At 37.9% G+C, this 18,954-nt stretch overlaps 1 protein-coding gene across 4 annotated transcripts in view; it reads left to right on the plus strand.

Moving 5' to 3' along the window:
• Nucleotides 1-18,954, plus strand: part of ARHGAP12 (Rho GTPase activating protein 12) — a 109,630-nt gene that overhangs the window by 59,791 nt on the left and 30,885 nt on the right. For 2 of the 4 annotated variants that reach the window (XM_082845827.1, XM_082845828.1), the window contains exons 4-7: nucleotides 957-1,220; nucleotides 8,442-8,522; nucleotides 15,029-15,154; nucleotides 18,641-18,715. In XM_082845827.1, the coding sequence (XP_082701953.1) occupies nucleotides 957-1,220; nucleotides 8,442-8,522; nucleotides 15,029-15,154; nucleotides 18,641-18,715 (546 nt within the window). The remainder of the gene's footprint in view (nucleotides 1-956; nucleotides 1,221-8,441; nucleotides 8,523-15,028; nucleotides 15,155-18,640; nucleotides 18,716-18,954) is intronic. The other 2 variants (XM_082845829.1, XM_082845830.1) reach the window with 2 other exon arrangements.

The raw sequence follows: 18,954 nt of genomic DNA on the forward strand, positions 1-18,954 counted from the left end.
TGATTCAGTATTAGAGCTTAGGATATGAAATCTTTCTTTTGATAGTTTTCTGAATAAATGCTGAGTTACCTATATGTAAGACTTTTTATATTTTGAAAATTGCCTAAAATCATAGAATTTTAGAGCCAATGGGGACTAGGTGGTTTAATCCAGTTTCTTCACTTACAGAGATTAAAAAGTTCAGTTTCAGAGATATGAAGTGATCTTTTTTGTTGTCTTACAACTTGTTAGGTCAGATCTTGAACTGGAACCCATAGCTCCTCACTTCTAGTCGAGTATTCTTTCAGGGTGAGGGGAAGTAATTAAGCACGCTTTAAAAAAAAAAAAATTATTTATTTATTTTTGGCTAAGTTGGGTCTTCGTTGCTGCGCACAGGCTTTCTCTAGTTGCGGCGAGCGGGGGCTACTCTTCGTTGCGGTGCACGGGCTTCTCATTGCGGTAGCTTCTCTTGTTGCAGAGTACAGGCTCTAGGTGCACAGTCTTCAGTAGTTGTGGCATGCAGGCTCAGTAGTTGTGTCTCGCGGGCTCTAGAGTGCAGGCTCAGTAGTTGTGGCTCACAGGCTCAGTAGTTGTGGCTTGCGGGTTCAGTAGCTGTGGCTCGCAGGCTCAGTAGTTGTGGCTCGCGGGCTCTAGGGCACAGACTCGCGGGCTTAGTTGCTCTGCGGCATGTGAGCTCTTCCTGGACTAGGGCTTGAACCCGTGTCCCCTGCATTGACAGGCAGATTCTCAACCACTGCCCCACCAGGGAAGCCCAGGCACACTTTGGATTCTCTTTAAAGCTTATGTTTTTTTTTCAAACTATGAATATTAAAACTGTTAAATTCTTATTTCCTTATAAAGAATATATACACCTGTATATATGTTTTAAAATGAATTAGTATTTATGTTTATAAATCTCATGTTTAATTTATAAGCGTTATGCCAGTTTAAACATGGATATTTCACATTTTTCACAGGCGACAACACCTCCAAATCAAGGGCGGCCAGATTCTCCTGTCTACGCTAACCTGCAAGAACTGAAAATATCCCAGTCGGCTCTCCCCCCGATCCCTGGAAGCCCAGCAATTCAGATTAATGGAGAATGGGAAACTCATAAAGATAGTTCAGGGCGTTGTTATTACTATAACAGAGGAACACAGGAAAGAACTTGGAAACCCCCTCGTTGGACTCGAGATACAAACATAAGCAAAGGAGATTCCCAGAGTCCAGGAGATCAAGAGGTATGAGGAGTTAGGGGGTCAACCAGTGAGTTACCGAGCTTTTTCTCTTTTTGTTCCTCAAAGAAGTGAATAGGTTTGCTTCTAACCCTTGAAATCTCTAAGATACTAAATCTTTTTTCCACGTTTTATTACATTACTGCTTGTCGCTTCCTAATCTCTAACTAGTGGACAGCGTCTAGCCTTGTAGCATGCTTACTAGTTCCAGAATTAACTGGGTTAATGTTGCCTAGTGGCAGTAGTTTCCCTCATGCGCTAGAAGATACTAATTCAATCATTGTTGTTGCCCAAGGAGTGACATCTTTTAGAAAAAGGAGAGAAAATATGTGATATGATTTAGCCAAACAAATAAAAACAAAGTTATTTAATTGACACTTTTCTTTATGGTTTGGTGGGGCTAGCAAGGTACTTGTCAGTTTTTGTTAGACATACAAGATCACTTTTTATTTCTATGTAGGGGAAATTAGTATAATTCCTTTGCTGCGAACAAAGGACCACCCTCTAAGTCTGACAATTCACTCTATATCGTTATTTTCTCTAACACGTGTCCATACTGTCTCCCCACCTGCCTTGGTTTCACTTCCCTCCCACCTCTCAGAGGGTGGTGTGGTGAATTGGCCAGCGGTGTTTTGAGAAACACTCATCTCCGAGGCCTGGAGAGAGTCCTTGGGACTGTTCAGGTGTGCAGGAGAAGCTTGGGTAGCGTGGATAGAATGGAGTTAAATCCTGCTGTTTGGTAGACGGCGGTCCCCGCACCTGCACAGGACACCTGCTCTTAGAGAGAGCAGCTGGCTTGTACGGTAAGAACAGAACTCCAGTTATAGGTAGGAGCTGGAGAAATCAGGTAACACATCCTGTATCTAGCAGAATCTGGAAGCTTTTTATAGTTAACGACCCCTCGTCTTATCCTGTTTTTCAGTTGGTTATTTATAGCTTTGCTTTGGTGGTAACTTGTACTTTTAGTATTCAGGAATGAGGTGGGAGGATAGTGAGAAATTGTTCATGTGTTACTATAATAGGAAAATGTTAGGAAAGTGATTTGAATTTGTGTGTCCAGAAAGATTTGAAAATAAGTTGTCCTGTGTATCAATAATAAAGTAAAATCATATAATTTGGAAGAATTGGGGTAAGGGCTAAATTGTAGAATAATTTAAAGAAATTTGAAGTATACATGGGAACTTCAACAGCCCTTCTTAGCTTTCTATTTCAGTGACTAGATGAGAGTGATTAGTGTTTCAGAGTCTGAGCTCACACCACTCACTCTCTGCAGGTATTGTGTAAAGTAGGTATTTCCAGAGTGGCTGGAGCATATCTTCCAGTACCTTCTTGAGAAAGGTTGTGCATGGGAGGTAACATTGAGACTTTGTGTGTGAAAAGGTCTGTATTCTGCCCTCCTATTTAATCGATAGTTGGCCTGAGTGAAGAATTCTGGGTTGGAAATCATTTCTTCTCACAGTTGCAAGGCATTTTGAACTTGACTTTATGGCGATCTCGGTCAGCTGCGTGTGGAATGTCTCCAGTGTTGGAACCATTCGGTCTTCCCTTTCAGACTGACTCGTCTCTGCAGAAGTCTTAACGCCTGGACAGTAAGGGCCGCCTGGGTCTTGGTACCCGGCGTTTGGTTTGCACATAGTTCCTTAGTCTCCCCTCTTTCTGTTTGGTACCTGCGTCCCAGTCGTGCCTGTTGTCTTCCAACTCAGAATCCCTCTTGATAGGGAGTAAAACCCTACACTTGGGCTGGAATAAGGGAGGGGTGCACACCTAGCGGCCAGGCACGAGGAAGGGGAGTCTGGCGATTTCAGTCCTCAGTTCAGTACCCTCGGTTCCAGGAGGACTTAATACTGTCACTTCCTGGGCCGTTTGAAGATTTCGCTCTGCAGGCCTGTTGCATTTCATCTCCCCTCCCCGGCACCCATCCCCCCACCAGTTTAGATTCTGCTTTCTTTGCGGATAATTTAGGGGTTTGTTCATCTGCTTCTCAGCCTCCAGAGTTTTGTGGCTGTTGTGTCTCCTTGTGTTCTCCCTGTTCTTGGCGGTTCGGGTCTTTCTAGGCTTGTTTCGATACTTTTATTTCAGTAGGGTTAGAGAGGGAGCAGATGCTCACCCTCTCGTCCTAACCCAGAAGTTTGTTATTTCGGTGGTTGCCCTAGCACAGTGGTCCTCACGTGGGGCAGTGTTGTCTCCGGGGGGACCTAGGCAATGTCTGGGGGTATTTTGGGTTGTCACAACTCAGCGAGGGCTACTGGCTCCTCGTGGGTAGAGGCCAGAGAAGCTGTTGAGCATCCTGTGGTTCACAAGACAGCTCCCACCGCGAGGAACAATCTGGCCCTAACTGTCCACCGTGCTGCTGCTGAGAAGCGCCTCCTCAGGACGTGTAAGTGGCGCACTTATCAAAGTCTGCGGTTAATCAGCTCTTCTTGCTCCTTTTGAAACCATACAGGAACTATATGTGCGGCGGTGCTGTTGTTGTTTATTTTATTTCTATTTTTTAGCTCCCTTACTACTTGTTCTACATGATGGCTCAAAATTTATCCTCATACGTACCACTTTCTTTTTTCACATTTCTTAGGCAAAGTAGATTACCTTGGATAACTTTATACTGTCCTAAGTACCTACTTTTAAATTTCCTTAGTGAGCCTCTGTTAGTGATAGAATCTCAGTTCTCATTTGCCTGGAAATTTGTTTTTCATCCTTACTTTTGAAGAGTATCTTTACCTGGTGCACAGTTCTAAGCTGATGGCGTTTTATTTTTCCCTTGTTCGTTGAAGACTTTATTCTCATGTTTTCTGGCTCCCATTGTTGATGTGGAAGATTCAACTTGTAGATCCCTTCCTGTGGGTGGCTTTGAGGATCTCGTGTCTGTAGTTTCACTATGATGTGATTCGGTGAAGTTATCTTTTTTATTTCCTTCCGGGGCTTTGTTGGGAATCCCAAATTTGAGGCGTTCCATCTTTGATTAGTTCTGGAAAAACTCGTAGGCATTGTCTTTATACAGCTCCTGTCCCGTTTTCTCTTTCCTCTTGTTTTGGGACTTTGATTAGACGAACAGTTAATCTGCTCGCTCCGTTTATCATGTCTCTTGATTTCCCTTATACTTTAACATTTTATTGCTGTGTCTCTCTCTGCTTGTTCCCAGTCATTTCCAAGCCAAGCTCCTGTTTGCTCTTTTTCTCTTCATCATGTATGTTTGTTTGATATTAAACCCACCCTTGAATTTAAAAAATGTGTTATTTTAAATTTGTTTGGGGAGCTTCCCTATCTTAATTACTTGGAGAAGTTTGAAACATACAAAAAAAGTAGAAAGAATAGTATAGTGAGCTGCCAGGTGCCCTCATCTGGACTTACAAGTTGTTAACACTTCACCACATTTGCCTTGTTACTTTCCCCCTCCTTTTACCCTTCTAACTCTGCAGTAATTTTTTTCTCTGAATCATTTGGACCAGACAACATAATGTTTCATTCTCTAAGTATAAGGACTGTTTCCAGCAAAATCTTTTTTTGTGTGTGTGAAAAATACTTTATCATACCCAAGAAATTTAATATCAGTATATTATTTAATACAAAGGTAATGTTCGTGTTTCTCACTTGTCAATTCATATCCTTTATAGTTTTTTTCGTGCAGTGAAGGATCATATATTGCATTTATTTGTCATGTCTTTCTTAAGTCTTATTTTCTACTTTATTTTTGCTAATTTCAGTATATAGTCTTTAAGAGTCTGAATATGCTGTTCTTCTGCTGACTCTCACTCATGGTGTTTGTTTTACATCGTGTGTGTGTGTGTGTGTTTTTTTTTTTTTTGCAGTACGCGGGCCTCTCACTGTTGTGGCCTCTCCCGTTGCGGAGCACAGACTCCGGACGCGCAGGCTCAGCGGCCATGGCTCACGGGCCCAGCCGCTCCACGGCATGTGGGATCTTCCCAGACCGGGGCACGAACCCGCGTCCCCTGCATCGGCAGGCGGACTCTCAACCACTGCACCACCAGGGAAGCCCTGTGTGTGTGTTTTAATGTGAGATTATAGTTGTTGGAAATTCATATATAGCAAGTTTAATGCTAGGGTTGAAAGTTTGTTCCTTCAGAGAGGATTTGCTTTTGTTTCTGCCAGGTGCCTGGGGAAACTAGTATGCTGTGAACATTTGAAACTAAATTTTCAGTTTGCGTTTTCACAGGCCACCTAGGTAGTAGTAATTTTGGATTGCATGAAGAGTGGCTTGTTGCGTTCTCCCCCAGTTTCCCCTGATTAGTCCTGTGATTTTCCTAGCATGGAATAAAGGGCCAAGATTTGTTTCTGATTCACCCCGTAAACTGCAGGTATAATTCTTTGGGGTCCCCTTTCTTTCTTGTGGGACTCACTGCCTTAGGTTGTTCCGAGTCCTGTTCCCCAGCACTTCTGCATGGCCTTGAAAGCTAATGTTCTAGTTCAGGATTTGGCAAATGCCATCAAGGAGAAAGCTGCCTTTTTATTGTACTTACCTTTCTGGATTCTTCTTCTTCTTCTTTTTTTAAAATAAATAAATTTATATATTTATTTATTTGGCTTCGTTGGGTCTTCATTGCTGCACGCAGGCTTTTCTCTAGTTGCGGCGAGCGGGGGTTACTCTTCGTTGTGGTGTGCGGGCTTCTCACTGTGGTGGCTTCTCTTGTTGCGGAGCATGGGTTCTAGGCACGCGGGCTTCAGTAGTTGTGGCTCGCGGGCTCTAGAACGCAGGCTCAGTAGTTGTGACACATGGGCTCAGTTGTTCCGTGGCATGTGGGATCTTCCTGGACCAGGGATCGAACCCGTGTCCCCAGCATTGGCAGGCGGATTCTTAACCACTGCGCCACCAGGGAAGCCCTCCTTCTTTTTTTTTTTGATGGTTGAATAATATTTTCCTGTACAGATTGCCTTCTTTTACTCTGTTTCTAAAAGATTTTATTGTACCTTTCCTATATGAACTTACATTTTAAGTGGTCTCAATTAAATTAAAATAAATCCTGATTTTTGAGTTAGGTTTTTCATTTTTTAAAAATGTTACTGTTACAAAACATATATAGTTCACTCTACGTAAGACTTCTGTTAAGTTGTCTATGTCAGTTGTTGTGAACATATTGCTAACATTAGGATGTTTACGTATGTTACTTCTACAGCACTGAGAATCTACATCTTAGTGTTTCAGACCAAATTATGGTAGAAAATCCAGTCTGATTGAGTAGATTTAATTGTCGAAGATATTTTACCTGAACGTGACCCTGGAAGGGTCATTTGCACATTAGAGTTAGCCTAGTAAATATTACATACTGAATTTCTTAATCTTTCTGTATTGTGTTTGTATTTTCTCAGTATTATTTTTTCTTCTTTCAAAGTGTAGTTTTGAATAGTTTTAAGAAGCATTTGGTTGAGTGAGTTAGGAAAACTTGACAATAAATTAGAACATAAAATATAGTGTTACAAAGCTAGTGTCTTTTCTCCCCCCATCTCCATCCCACACGCTTTAAGAAAATAGTTGAACATATATTGAGCACTTTTTGCAGGGCATTTGGCTAGGAACTTGCAATAAATCGGTGAGAAGTTTCAAGAATCTCAGTCTACAGAAGTGCCCTCACTTCTTGCTTTGCTTACACATGGATGTGTGCACACACACACACACGCACCCCTGTCATTTTCTAACCTGATTTCAGTTCAAAAGCAGCATTAAATAGAAGGTAGCATTTGATCTCTCAGTCTGAAAACTGTTCTCAATTTCATTATAGTAAATTTTTCTAGGCTTGCATTAATGCGATAAAATAACTTACTAATTTCGCCTTACTTACAGTATACCATTAAAAAGACTAAGCAATTTGTTTTGAAAACTAAATATTTAAATATATTCAAGATATATTAGTATGTGTAGCCAAATAAAGTCAATTGCTTAGATTTTCAACTGCTGCGCGCGCGCGCGCGCGCACACACACACACACACACACACACACACATATACATGTTCAAAGAAGAAAAATCCTTATGTTTCTGACTATTTATAGCTTCTTTCATCAGAAGAAAACTACCACAGCGTTTGTTACAGCCAGTCAGATAGTCAGTGTGGTTCTCCTCCAAGGGGTTGGTCAGAAGAGTTGGATGCACGTGGGCACACCTTGTATACCAGTGACTGTACTAATGAAAAGGTACTTTCTTTTTCTCTCATCTAGTTTTCTTGGCACATTCCACTCATAAAATCATTATGTACTGAAGCTTTTTTAGTATTTTTAAAACTCATGAAAATATTTTCTTGTAGTTCTGTAATCATGTCAACTGACAATATGAAAACTCAGTGTAACTACTTACTCATGGTTTTAAACTGCTTCCAGTTACAGTAATGTTTGTGGTGTCAACCTGTTTAAGACAGACCCTTTGAAGAGAAGACCTGTTGAGTGTCAATCTGCTTACGCTTCTTCAGTAAACATATTTCTTTGTGTTTTTCTTGGGGAATAGTTTTTTGGGAATAGTTTTTTCAACATGCTGTTATGACATACCACCTCACTTCCTACACTCCTTTTTCTTTTATAACCAAGTTACATAAAACAAAACCCATGAATCTAGTATTTTATGATTCATCAACCAGTTTGAGAATGCATTTTGAAATTTTATGTGTTTATCATCAGAGAAGGTAATGGGTTGTTGTGCTAGTTTAAAGAATAAGACCCTTGGGAATAAATGGAGATATACTTTTTTTAAAAAATTAATTAATTAATTATTTTTGGCTACATTGGGTCTTCGTTGCTGTGTGCGGGCTTTCTCTAGTAGTGGCGAGCGGGGACTACTCTGTGTTGCGGTGCGCAGGCTTCTCATTGCGGTGGCTTCTCTCGTTGCGGAGCCTGGGCTCTAGGCGTGCGGGCTTCAGTAGTTGTGACACATGGGCTCAGTAGTTGTGGCACGTGGGCTCTAGAGCTCAGACTCAGTAAGTTGTGGTGTGCAGGCTTAGTTGCTCCACAGCACGTGGGATCTTCCTGGACCAGGGCTTGAACCCGTGTCCCCTGCATTGGCAGGCGGACTCCTAACCACTGCACCACCAGTGAAGTCCCTAGTTTACTTATTTTTACCAAACTTAAAATGCAAGTCTGTTAGTATAGGTTTTGTTATATTTCTTTTGCAATGGTCTTGAGCAAGTAGAATAAAATTCATGAGAATGTCATCTAATATCTCTGGTTGTATAGGCTTAAACTCAATTTTATGTACATTTAAAATATAACACCTGTTTTGTCTTTATAGTGGCTCAAGCATGTTGACGATCAAGGTAGACAATATTACTACAGTGCAGATGGATCTCGGTCAGAATGGGAGTTGCCAAAGGTAATAAACATTAACACTGGATTTCTGTTTAGAAATAGTAGATAAAATAATATCTGAAAATGGTTACAGCAGATTCACTTTTAAATTTTTATTCAACTTCTAAAAAGCAGCAAGACTAGTTTTTTCAGAATTCATCGAGAATCCTTTGGCTAAATTTTTCTAAGATGTGCATTATCTTATAGCTATATAATACTGATAATCCCTATTTAAAAATTCTTTTGGTTTAACTTGAAATCAGTTTTTCATTGTTCCTGGATACAGTGTCCCCTTCAGTGCCAATAATGCCAGTAGTTTCCTTGAATATATTGCGTCTTCTACATGAAGTTGGTCTTATATTTTTTTTTAAAGAAAGAAAAGCAACTCAGTATTCAAGTTTATTCTTATATGTAGATGTGTGTTGTAATTGAGTCAGTCATGAGCAGCTTGTGGCAATGAGATCTAGGGTCTCATTGGCTCTCTCTCTTTAGATAAGTGCACCAGGGCTGAGTTTATCCAAAGCAGTAGGTTTCATAGTGGTCATATACTTATCACTACTAGTATTCAGATAATTTTAAGTGAAATCTGAGCAAACATTTAAACTTTAATTGGTACATTATTTTAATGTTTTAGAAGGCAAGTGTATGTAGCAGACATATCTGTAGTGTCAATTACCAGATAGACTTTAGTTTTCTTTGTCCCGGAGTAAGTCAGTTTAAAGAAAAATATTATTAGTATAAAGATACATGGATATAGAAAAAAAATAATTGAAATATAAAGTGCAGTGGATATTGTAAACTATAGACAGAGGGACAGGAAGGTAACGAATATTAAAGCATAGTTAGGAGAAATGGAAGATGGGTGGGAAGTTTCCTACATTCATATATCAGGAATTCTAGAAGAAGAAGATGGAGGAAATGGTAGAGAAATAGTATTGGAAAATATAATTTCTGGGAATTTTCTAAAACTAAAGGAAGGCATGCACTTTTTATTTTCTATCATTTTTTTTGTGTGTGGTACGTGGGCCTCTCACCATTGTGGCCTCTCTCGTTGCGGAGCACAGGCTCCGGACGCGCAGACCCAGTGGCCATGGCTCACAGGCCCAGCCGCTCTGCAGCATGTGGGATCCTCCCAGACTGGGGCACAAACCTGTGCCCCCTGCATTGGCAGGCGGACTCTCAACCACTGTGCCACTAGGGAAGCCCCAGGCATGCATTTTTAACTGGAAAATATGCCCTCAATACAGACCAGAAGAGAGAAAAATAAATACACGTGTTGCCAGATTTTACTGGATCTATGGAAGTTCAGTAGAGGAGACAATCTTAAAAGCCATCAAAGGGTAGACAACCAGATTACCTGTGGTGTCAGACTGCAGCATTGGACCCATTCCTTACCCACTCCTGTATCAGTGCTGTCTGCTGTGTACCTTTGTAGTGGCCTCCCGCTGTGGATGGGGCGTATTGTCCTGCTGTTACCATCATGACTGAATCCAGTCTAGTCATGTGACTTGCTTCCATTGGTGGGACATGAGCAAATGTGTCACAAACATGGTATTGAAATGGGCTTGTGTGCCAGGACTTGCTCTTCCACTTCTGCCACTGCCATGAGAGGCATGCACCAGGCTAGCCTCCTGGACCCAGAAGGAGTAAATACATTTTAAGAAAATGAACAGAGCCTCAGAGATCTGTGGGAAAATACAGAAGATCTAACATTCATTTCATCAGAATTCCAGAAGAAGTGGAGAAAGAGTGTGAGGCTGAAAAATATATGCAGAAACAATGTTTGAAAACACCCAAATGTGCAAAAGACAAATCAACAGGTTCAAGAAGCTGAATAAGTACTAAACAGGATAAACTCAAAGAAATCCACATCCAGATGCATTGTAATCAAATTTCTGAAAATTAAAGAATTCCCTTTTTCCTCCTCCAAAAAAAAATCTTGAAAGCAGCTCAGTGAAACAACATAGTACCTGTAGGGTAATAATGATCTGAATGGCATGGATGTCTTATCAGAAACCGTGAAGCCAGAAGGAAGTGGTGTAACATTTTACAAATGCTGAAAAAAAAACCTGTCGACCCATAATTGTACATCCAGCAAAAATATCCTTCAGGAATGAAGGTGAAATGAAGACATTTTGAGATGAAAGTAAACTAAGAGATACATTACTAGCAGTCTTGTTCTCAAAGAATTGCTATAGGAAGTCCTTAAAACAGAAGAGAAATGATAAATGAAGATAACTTGGAACATTATGAATGAAGAAAGTACAATGGGAAGCGTGAATATCTGAGGAGAGTTTTAAAAATTATGTTTGACCTTTAAAGCAAAAATTATAACATTTCTGAAGAAGTACTCATTGTAGGCGGAGATGATATTTAAAACAACTATATCATAGAGAGGGGAGAGTACTATGATGTAATTGTTGGTAAGGTTTCCACATTTCACTTGAAATAGTAAAATGCTGATATTGGTAGACTGAGAGAAATTAAGTATGTACATTGTAATCCCTAGAGCGAGCACTAAAAAACTGTAACAAGAGATAGACTCAAGAAACTACAGGTAAATTAAACTATAATAGTAAAAACTCCTCAGGGTAGTCCACAGGAAGGCCAGAAAGGAGAAACAGGAATGATAAACAGAACAGAAAACAAATAAAATAGACTTAAATCCTAACATATAAATAATTACATTAAGTGTAAATGGTTTAAACACAGCTGTTAAAAGATTCTCAGAAATGACAAAAAACTATGACCCAACTATATGTTTCTACATGTTTCTACAAAAAGATCACTTCTATATATATATAATGATATATATATATCATATATATAATGTGTATATCATATATATATCATACATATAATATATAATTATATCATATAATATATATATAATGATATATTACATCATGCTAAAGGTTATTTATCATATAATCAACAGTAAATTTCATACTTCATGGTGCGATTACAGAAGCTTTGCCAATAGAGTTAGGACCTAGCCTGTAACTTTCCCATCAGTGTTTCTATTCAACAATAAAATAAGAAAAAAAAATGAATTGAAAGATTCAGTTGTTCTTTTGATTATTAGAAAATCAGGAGATTCGGCAAACTGAAGAGTGATGATATTAAAATCAACTTAAAAAGCACCCATGTCTCTAATAAAAAGTCAATTTGAAAATGTGATAGGAATAAAGATCTTTTTTACATTAGAAGCAGCAGCAACACTAAGAAGAGTCATAACTAAGAATACGCCTGCAGAAGGTTTGGTTTGTAAGATCTTAATGAAGAAAATTTCAGAGCAGAATTGAGGGACATAAAAGTTGACCTGAAATGGTGCAATACACCATTCTGACCTTGGGTTGGGACACTTAATTTTATAAATGTCCCCATTGATCAGTAAGTTCACTGTATTTCCATTTCCTGTCGCCGTCCCTACTTTTTTTTTTTGTCTTGAACTGATGGTAAATTTTATTTGCAAACAAAGGTCTATGAAGAACCAAAATGTTCCTGAGTAGGGAGAATCTGGGGGTAGGAATGGGGTTCCTGCTGTAGTGATTTTAAGTTGTGGGCACATGTGTAGAGAAATAGACCAGCAGAACAGAATAGGAATCTCAGATGCGGCATCACAAATTAACAGATAAAGCGTGGGCTGTGCAATAAATGTTGGGAAGATTATTGGTTATTCACATGAAGAAATGAAATAAACATAGATCTTGACTTAACACCTAGTAATTAATTCCAGGTAGATGACAGTTGTCAACGTAATAAGCAAAACTTTAATAGCTAAAGAATATGTCAAAGAATATCTTTGACTTCAGAATGGGAAAGATTTCTTAAACAAGACTATATAAGGAAAAATTATAAAGGGAAAGATGGACAGATACAACTACATAAAATTCAACAGAACACCTTTTGATACAAAAGATACCATACACAAAAGGCAAGAGATGAGCTTCAGACTCGGAAAAGCTACATTCAACTCACATAGCTTACGAAGCCTTAGAAGCCTAAATATATAAAGAGCCTCTTGGTTCTTTCTGTACACACTAGTGAGAGAGAGAACCCAGTCAAAAATAGGCAAAGTATATGACTAAGCAATACAGAGAAGAGGAGATTCATGAAATAAGTATATGAAAAGATGTTCAAATTTATAAGTAATCAGAGAATGCAAAAGATAACATTTCACTCTTCTAATAGAATTTTTAAAATTTGTGCACGTGTGCATACATTTATTTTTTATACATAAATGCATATAAGTTCAACAGTACCGAGTAGGGCAGTCCAAAGTATTATGTTCTGCTGGTAGAAGTGTAATTAGTACTACCACCTCGGACATGTCCATTTACAACAGAACGGTTAAATCGTGGTATCTGCATATAATGTAGTGTTACATAGAAGTGAAACAAATGAGTTAGAGCTGCATACTCACCAATATGGATGCAGGTTTTTTTGTTTTAATAAAAACATGTTGAGTGAAAAAGCAAGTTGAAGATTGATGCATGTGATATTCCACTTTTATAAAATCTAAAAGCTTACAGGTACTGTGTATTTACAGATACATACATATGTACTAAAGTGTAAAGTGCGTGAGAATGGTGAGCACTGAACTATATGGTACTGTCAGGGAGGGAGGGAGAGGAATGGAATCTGGAAGATGTCTTCAGAGGACTCTAGTATTTTTTTTCTTTAAAAAAAAAGGTACCTGTTTTATGTTAGATATGCTGAAGCTTGTGGTGGGTTTTTTATTATAGTCGCTGTTCTTTTGTATGTTTGAAATAATTCAAATAAAATTGCAATTAAAATTCTTAAAAGAAAAAAGGTGTTCTAAAAAGATTTCTAAAATGTTGTTTTAGCCATCTTGTTTAACTACACGTGTGTGTGTGTGTGTATTTTAGCTGTGGTGTCATCTTATTTTTCTTTTCTCTGATTATGTGACACTTTATTTTTGTCTTCTGTCTACACTAGATTTTATATGACATTTTATTGGTGCTTTATTTGCTTTTATCAACATACTGTTGGCTAATAAAATTACCAGCACCTTTTAAATTGTGAATATTACCCAGTTTAATTTTACATTATTTTTCTTGCCCCTTGGAAAGGATTTCTAAACAACTGTAGTTATAAAGCTCAACAGCTAGGGTAGGTATCCATTAAAGTTCACACACAAGCTTACACGCATCTACACATTTTAATTATTGCTAATGATGATTGTCTGGAAGGAGCTCTGCTTAATAACTCGGTCTCTCTTCACTTAGTGATTTACGGCGCAGAATTTTTGCGGGGGAAGCCTTTAAGCTTCGTCTTTGTTCATTCTAGAAGTGATCCCTTTGTTAACTTCTGTGACAGATTTTAAGATGGCGGTTTGTTAAGCAGCAGTGAATGAGAAACATACACACATGTGCTTGCCCGGCTTTGGCAAGTTTTTAATGTAAAAAACGAAGTAACAGCTTTGGAAACAGTTTGGGGGACCTGTCTGGACTCATTTTGGAAAGTGAAGAAATGGCATATTATGGAGAAAGATGTTGGAAAGTTTTTAAATTTTAAAAACAATATAAATAATATGTTACTGAGATTTAGTAGTGTAACATATAATAAGACATTTCACTGAAATTACGAGTCATTAAAATTTAAAATTTACTGGGCTTTTTAGAGAAGTAGATATTAGGTATCCTTTGGTTTCAGGAGAAGGATGTATCCCTTAAAAAGTAGATGAATTTTCTTTTGTCGTTTTATTATAATTATTTATAATTTATTAAAACTGCCTGTATGAAACAGCATAACCCTTAAACCTTGCATTTCTCCAATGTTTATGCCTGGTGGTCTACTTGGCATTTCAGACACTCACAAGACCTAATACCTTATTGATAATGTGTTCTTACTTTTATATTTCATTTTCAGTTGGTAGTTATTACTTATCCTTTGTACACAACTGGTATGTTCAGGATTGGTGTTTGGAAGGAGTACCATCCCTGCCTTTTGACTCGGTTATGTTTCACCACTTCAGAGAAACAAACAATAGTGTGTTTGGCCTATATGTGGAAAGTAAAAGTAAAAACAAAAACCCCTTTAAATGTGAGAATACTGTTGTATATGAAAGCATCTTTCAAAAAACCTAAACCACAGATTGAATTCATGTGGATTTTCGAAGTAGAAGGAACCTTAAAAAATTAATTTGTCCAGTGACCTCATTTTATAAATTATAACCACTAATATTTATTGAGAACCTATCAGGGCTACATCTGGCACTTTTTATACTGTTTAATCCTTAGAACCCTATTTCCATTATATCTGTTTTATAGTTGATGAAACTTAGCCTTGTGGAGATTAAGTGTTTTGCCAAAGATAACATTAACTTGGTCTCTCCAGTACCCAAGTCTGTGATCTTGATTGTGTCACGGTGCTGGTCAAAGATGAGAAAACTCAGGTTAGTGTCACGTGGTAAATTTTGCCTAACACCATGTGTCACTTGGAGCCAGCATGTTTAGATTCCACTTTTGTTTCTATTATTTATGAGGTATAATCTGTTTTCTTTAGTATAATGCCTCATCTCAGCAGCAAAGAGAAATTATTAAAAGTAGGAGTCTGGACAGGCGGCTGCAGGAACCAATAGTGCTGACAAAGTGGAGACATAGCACCATTGTGCTGGACGCCAATGACAAGGTAGGACCTTCTGAGAACATCTGCTGCGGACTCTGCCAAGTTCTTTATGCTGTGTTTTCTCCTCAGCTGAACCTCATACCTTGGTGATGACCGGTTTATCGTATGTCGTATCAGTTTGTCCCGGAGTGGGGTTTGGTATTGAAATTTTTTGGGTTTTGCACAGTGGACTGACTTACATGTGGCATGACGATGTGTTCCATGATACGTTTGGGCCTAGTAGGTGACAGGTTTTTTTTCATCATCTCTTTTTAAAGTCACATATCCGTTATTGTTTGTCTTCAGTCTCTAGGAGGTTTAACGGTAAAGACGTTTAACTAACTTTCCCATCCCAGGGAAGGTTGGAACCCTGCTCCTGTTTCCCTAAGTGCTATTTGCACAAGTGCTTCTGAGAAGTCATGTTCTCTGTTTCAAATAGGGAATGGATTTTTTTTTTTTTTTTTTGCGGTACGCGGGCCTCTCACTGCTGTGGCCCCTCCCGTTGCGGAGCACAGGCTCCGGACGCGCAGGCTCAGCGGCCATGGCTCACGGGCCCAGCCACTCCGCGGCATTTGGGATCTTCCCGGACCGGGGCACGAACCTGTGTCCCCTGCATCGGCAGGCGGACTCTCAACCACTGCGCCACCAGGGAAGCCCCAGGGAATGGATTTTGATGCAAACATGAGATTGGAAAAGCCATGAAGTTTTGAATTTCCTTGTGAGTTACATCTTTACATTGTGACTTCATTTTTGGGATAGAATAGGAAATTAGTACGAATTTGTAGAACAGCAGACATACTAATGCTAAAATCTGAGGGTGGTGGAAACACCCTAAAGCTAAAATATTGGTCGCTGGGGACTCTTATTTTACCACCAGGCTGCTCCTTTGACATAATTAATGTTTCCTGCATTTTTAGGTAGTTAGTGAAAACAGGATGAACTCTCCTGAGGCGTATTTCTCTGTGTCTGTATGCTTTCAGTCCTAAATTCCTTTCTAAATTATCTCAGTCAGTCATTCAGTCAGACAAGTACTTCTGATTTCTATTTGTAAGGATGTGATGTGGTTGAATGTAGGGGGCATATTAAAGGAATGAAATTTTGGAGTCTGTCTATTGAAGAATGCTTGAAAATATTGGGTTGGCCAAAAAGTTCCTTTGGGTTTTCCATAAGCGCTTGTGGGAAAACCCGAACGAACTTTTTGGCCAACCCAGTATACTAGCATTGAGGTTAACCTGTGTAGGTAAGAGTCCTAGAGATTTTAATAGAAAAATTCATTTAATTCCAAGAACGAGATTACAGTTCAGTGTATACAGAAAGCTCGTACTGTATGTAATGAAAGCTCTAGTGCGAAAGCCGTTGTTGAGCCAACTCTACTGCCTCTTCGTACTAGAACAAAAGGGATGGTTATTTTAGTGACGTAGACTTAAAATGTGTTACTCCCTTATAATCTTTCTTGAGATTCATTTTCAGTCTATTATTAAAATAACCTGCATGAAGTTCTTATTATGTATCCTTTTTCATCTAATTGTTTCAGCATGTGATAACGTGATTTTCTTGAGACCAGAGCTCTACTTATTTTTGGTAGACATGTCTCCCCCCCCCCACCCTTATAAATGGAGTCATAGATAGCTACTTCACCAAGTAAACTCTTCTATTTATCATTACACAGTATACATGATTTTAAGATTTGAGATTATAAAAGAGGGACTATACCAGAACAAACTAGCTGACTAATATATGATAAGGGGTGAAATGCGTATAACTTGAAAGGTAATCAGGGAAACCTAATACTATGTAGTGAATGTTGTTATGATGATATGGGTCCTAATTCAGTTGCCAGACAACCTTGGTGGAGCTAGGTGTGTGTGCGTGTGTGTGTGTATATGGATACATCTGTTTGTTTCTGCCTATGTATGATTTTTACCAAAACCTGCTGCTTGTAGACATTAAGATGTATTTATATGTGCATATACGTTTATAAGTATACATAAACAAATGGGTAAATGTAAAATTGTTTATAATAATTATAATTGTTGTGTTTACATTATTACTCCATTTGCTATGGTTTTCATTTCTGTAGGACTGATAATGCCATGAAAAATAAGTTGTAATTACCATTCATTTTATTCAGTTACTTATTTTATAGTTTATGGGTCATCAAATCTTTCCTCTTTTTCTCAGAGTGTTTTAATATTAGACGCTTTTAGAAGTCAAGAAATTGAAAAGTAAAACATCTGAAGCTGTTAGAAAAAAATACTTAATGAAGCTAAACTGATATTTGGACATTAAATGTAATTAATTTTTATAAAGATATATTTGATAATGATTTTAATGTTTTCTCCATTTATAGTGTAGGTCTTGGATTTTAAGGTTGTTACCTTCAAGGATTTTCCCTGTACAGTTTCACTGCTACCTGGTTTCTGTATTTACGAATTGTACAGAATATAAACCTGAAGACTTTTTTCTAAGTGAACGGATTTTACTAATGGTTTTTTGTATTGTGATTTAATACAAATTCCCAGGCTTATCAACAGTACGTTATCCAGTTTCATAAGTATAGTAAAGTAGATGATACAGATGTGAAGATGAATGTCCAAGTAAATTATTTGGTTTTATAGGAAAAATAATAATAGACATTGGCATATGATTTTCCTAATTCTCGTTTCCTGAAATTATTCAGAGCTTCTAGGAGAACAGAGAAAAATGGAGCTTGGTAGATACCATTGGTACCATTGGCTACGAGTGGCTCTTGGTACCAAAAAATGTTTTTTCAGTCTTATCCTCCATGAATAGTTTTACAGATATCTGAGGTAGAAATCACATACCATGTTTTAATATTAACAAAGCAGAATTGCTTTAAAAATGCACATTATTGGTTTGCTCCTATTATATATTCTTGTAGGCTTAGACATTAAAATATTTTTTTTTCCTGGTGAGTTATTAATCTGTAAATCTGAGGTTTCTTCTTTGCATTTTAAACAATCTTGCTTATTTCTAATAATTGGAAAGTTAGCTATAAATTATATTAAATATTAATAGCAATTTAATTTCTTAATACAACTTCTCATTCTGGCAGTTGCCAAGTAGTTCCTGTGACTATCCCTTGCCTAATCCTAAATCCTAAACCAGGATTCATACCAAGAGCAAGTTAGCATGGGGACTGTTACATGTTTATCCGTAGTGTTCGGATTTTACTTATTTTAAATATGGTTCATTTAAGCTGATGCAACATCATGATTTTAAGGCAACATGCATCATTTCTTTAGAGTAATTCCGTATGCGGTATTTAAATTTACTGTAATTGGTATAAAATATGCCGTATTTCATAAACTTTATGATATCTGTAGTTTTCACATCTGTACCATATTAGTTTCGTAGCTGAATATAGAAGGGAAATAACTAGGAAGAAATTTTTCTTAGCGTCCCTTAGTAAGCTTTCCCACTGTCAGTAGAGGGAGAAATATAATTATATGAAATAGAGTAACATTTTTCATTACTTATTTCTTGTAGGAATCTCCAACTGCCTCAAAACCCTGCTATCCTGAAAATGAGTCTTCTCCCTCTTCACCAAAGAACCAAGATACAGTTAGTATGATAGCAGCATATAGATAATATGGTCCAATTATTTCAATCAATTTCAGTAAATTAATCTTCTCTAAGTGTAATGTTTAAAAATACCTCTTGGGCGTCTATTAAATTTCATTGGTCTTTCAAAAAATAATCAGATAATAGGTTTAAATTAAAAATCAGATTTTATTGATTTAAAAATTCCCCCTTTTATGTAAAATATGGTATCTTCATGATCAACTTGTATACCATATTTG

The sequence above is a fragment of the Leucopleurus acutus genome, assembly GCF_964270905.1.
Source record: "Leucopleurus acutus genome assembly, chromosome: 1".
NCBI classification, from domain to species: Eukaryota; Metazoa; Chordata; class Mammalia; order Artiodactyla; family Delphinidae; genus Leucopleurus; species Leucopleurus acutus.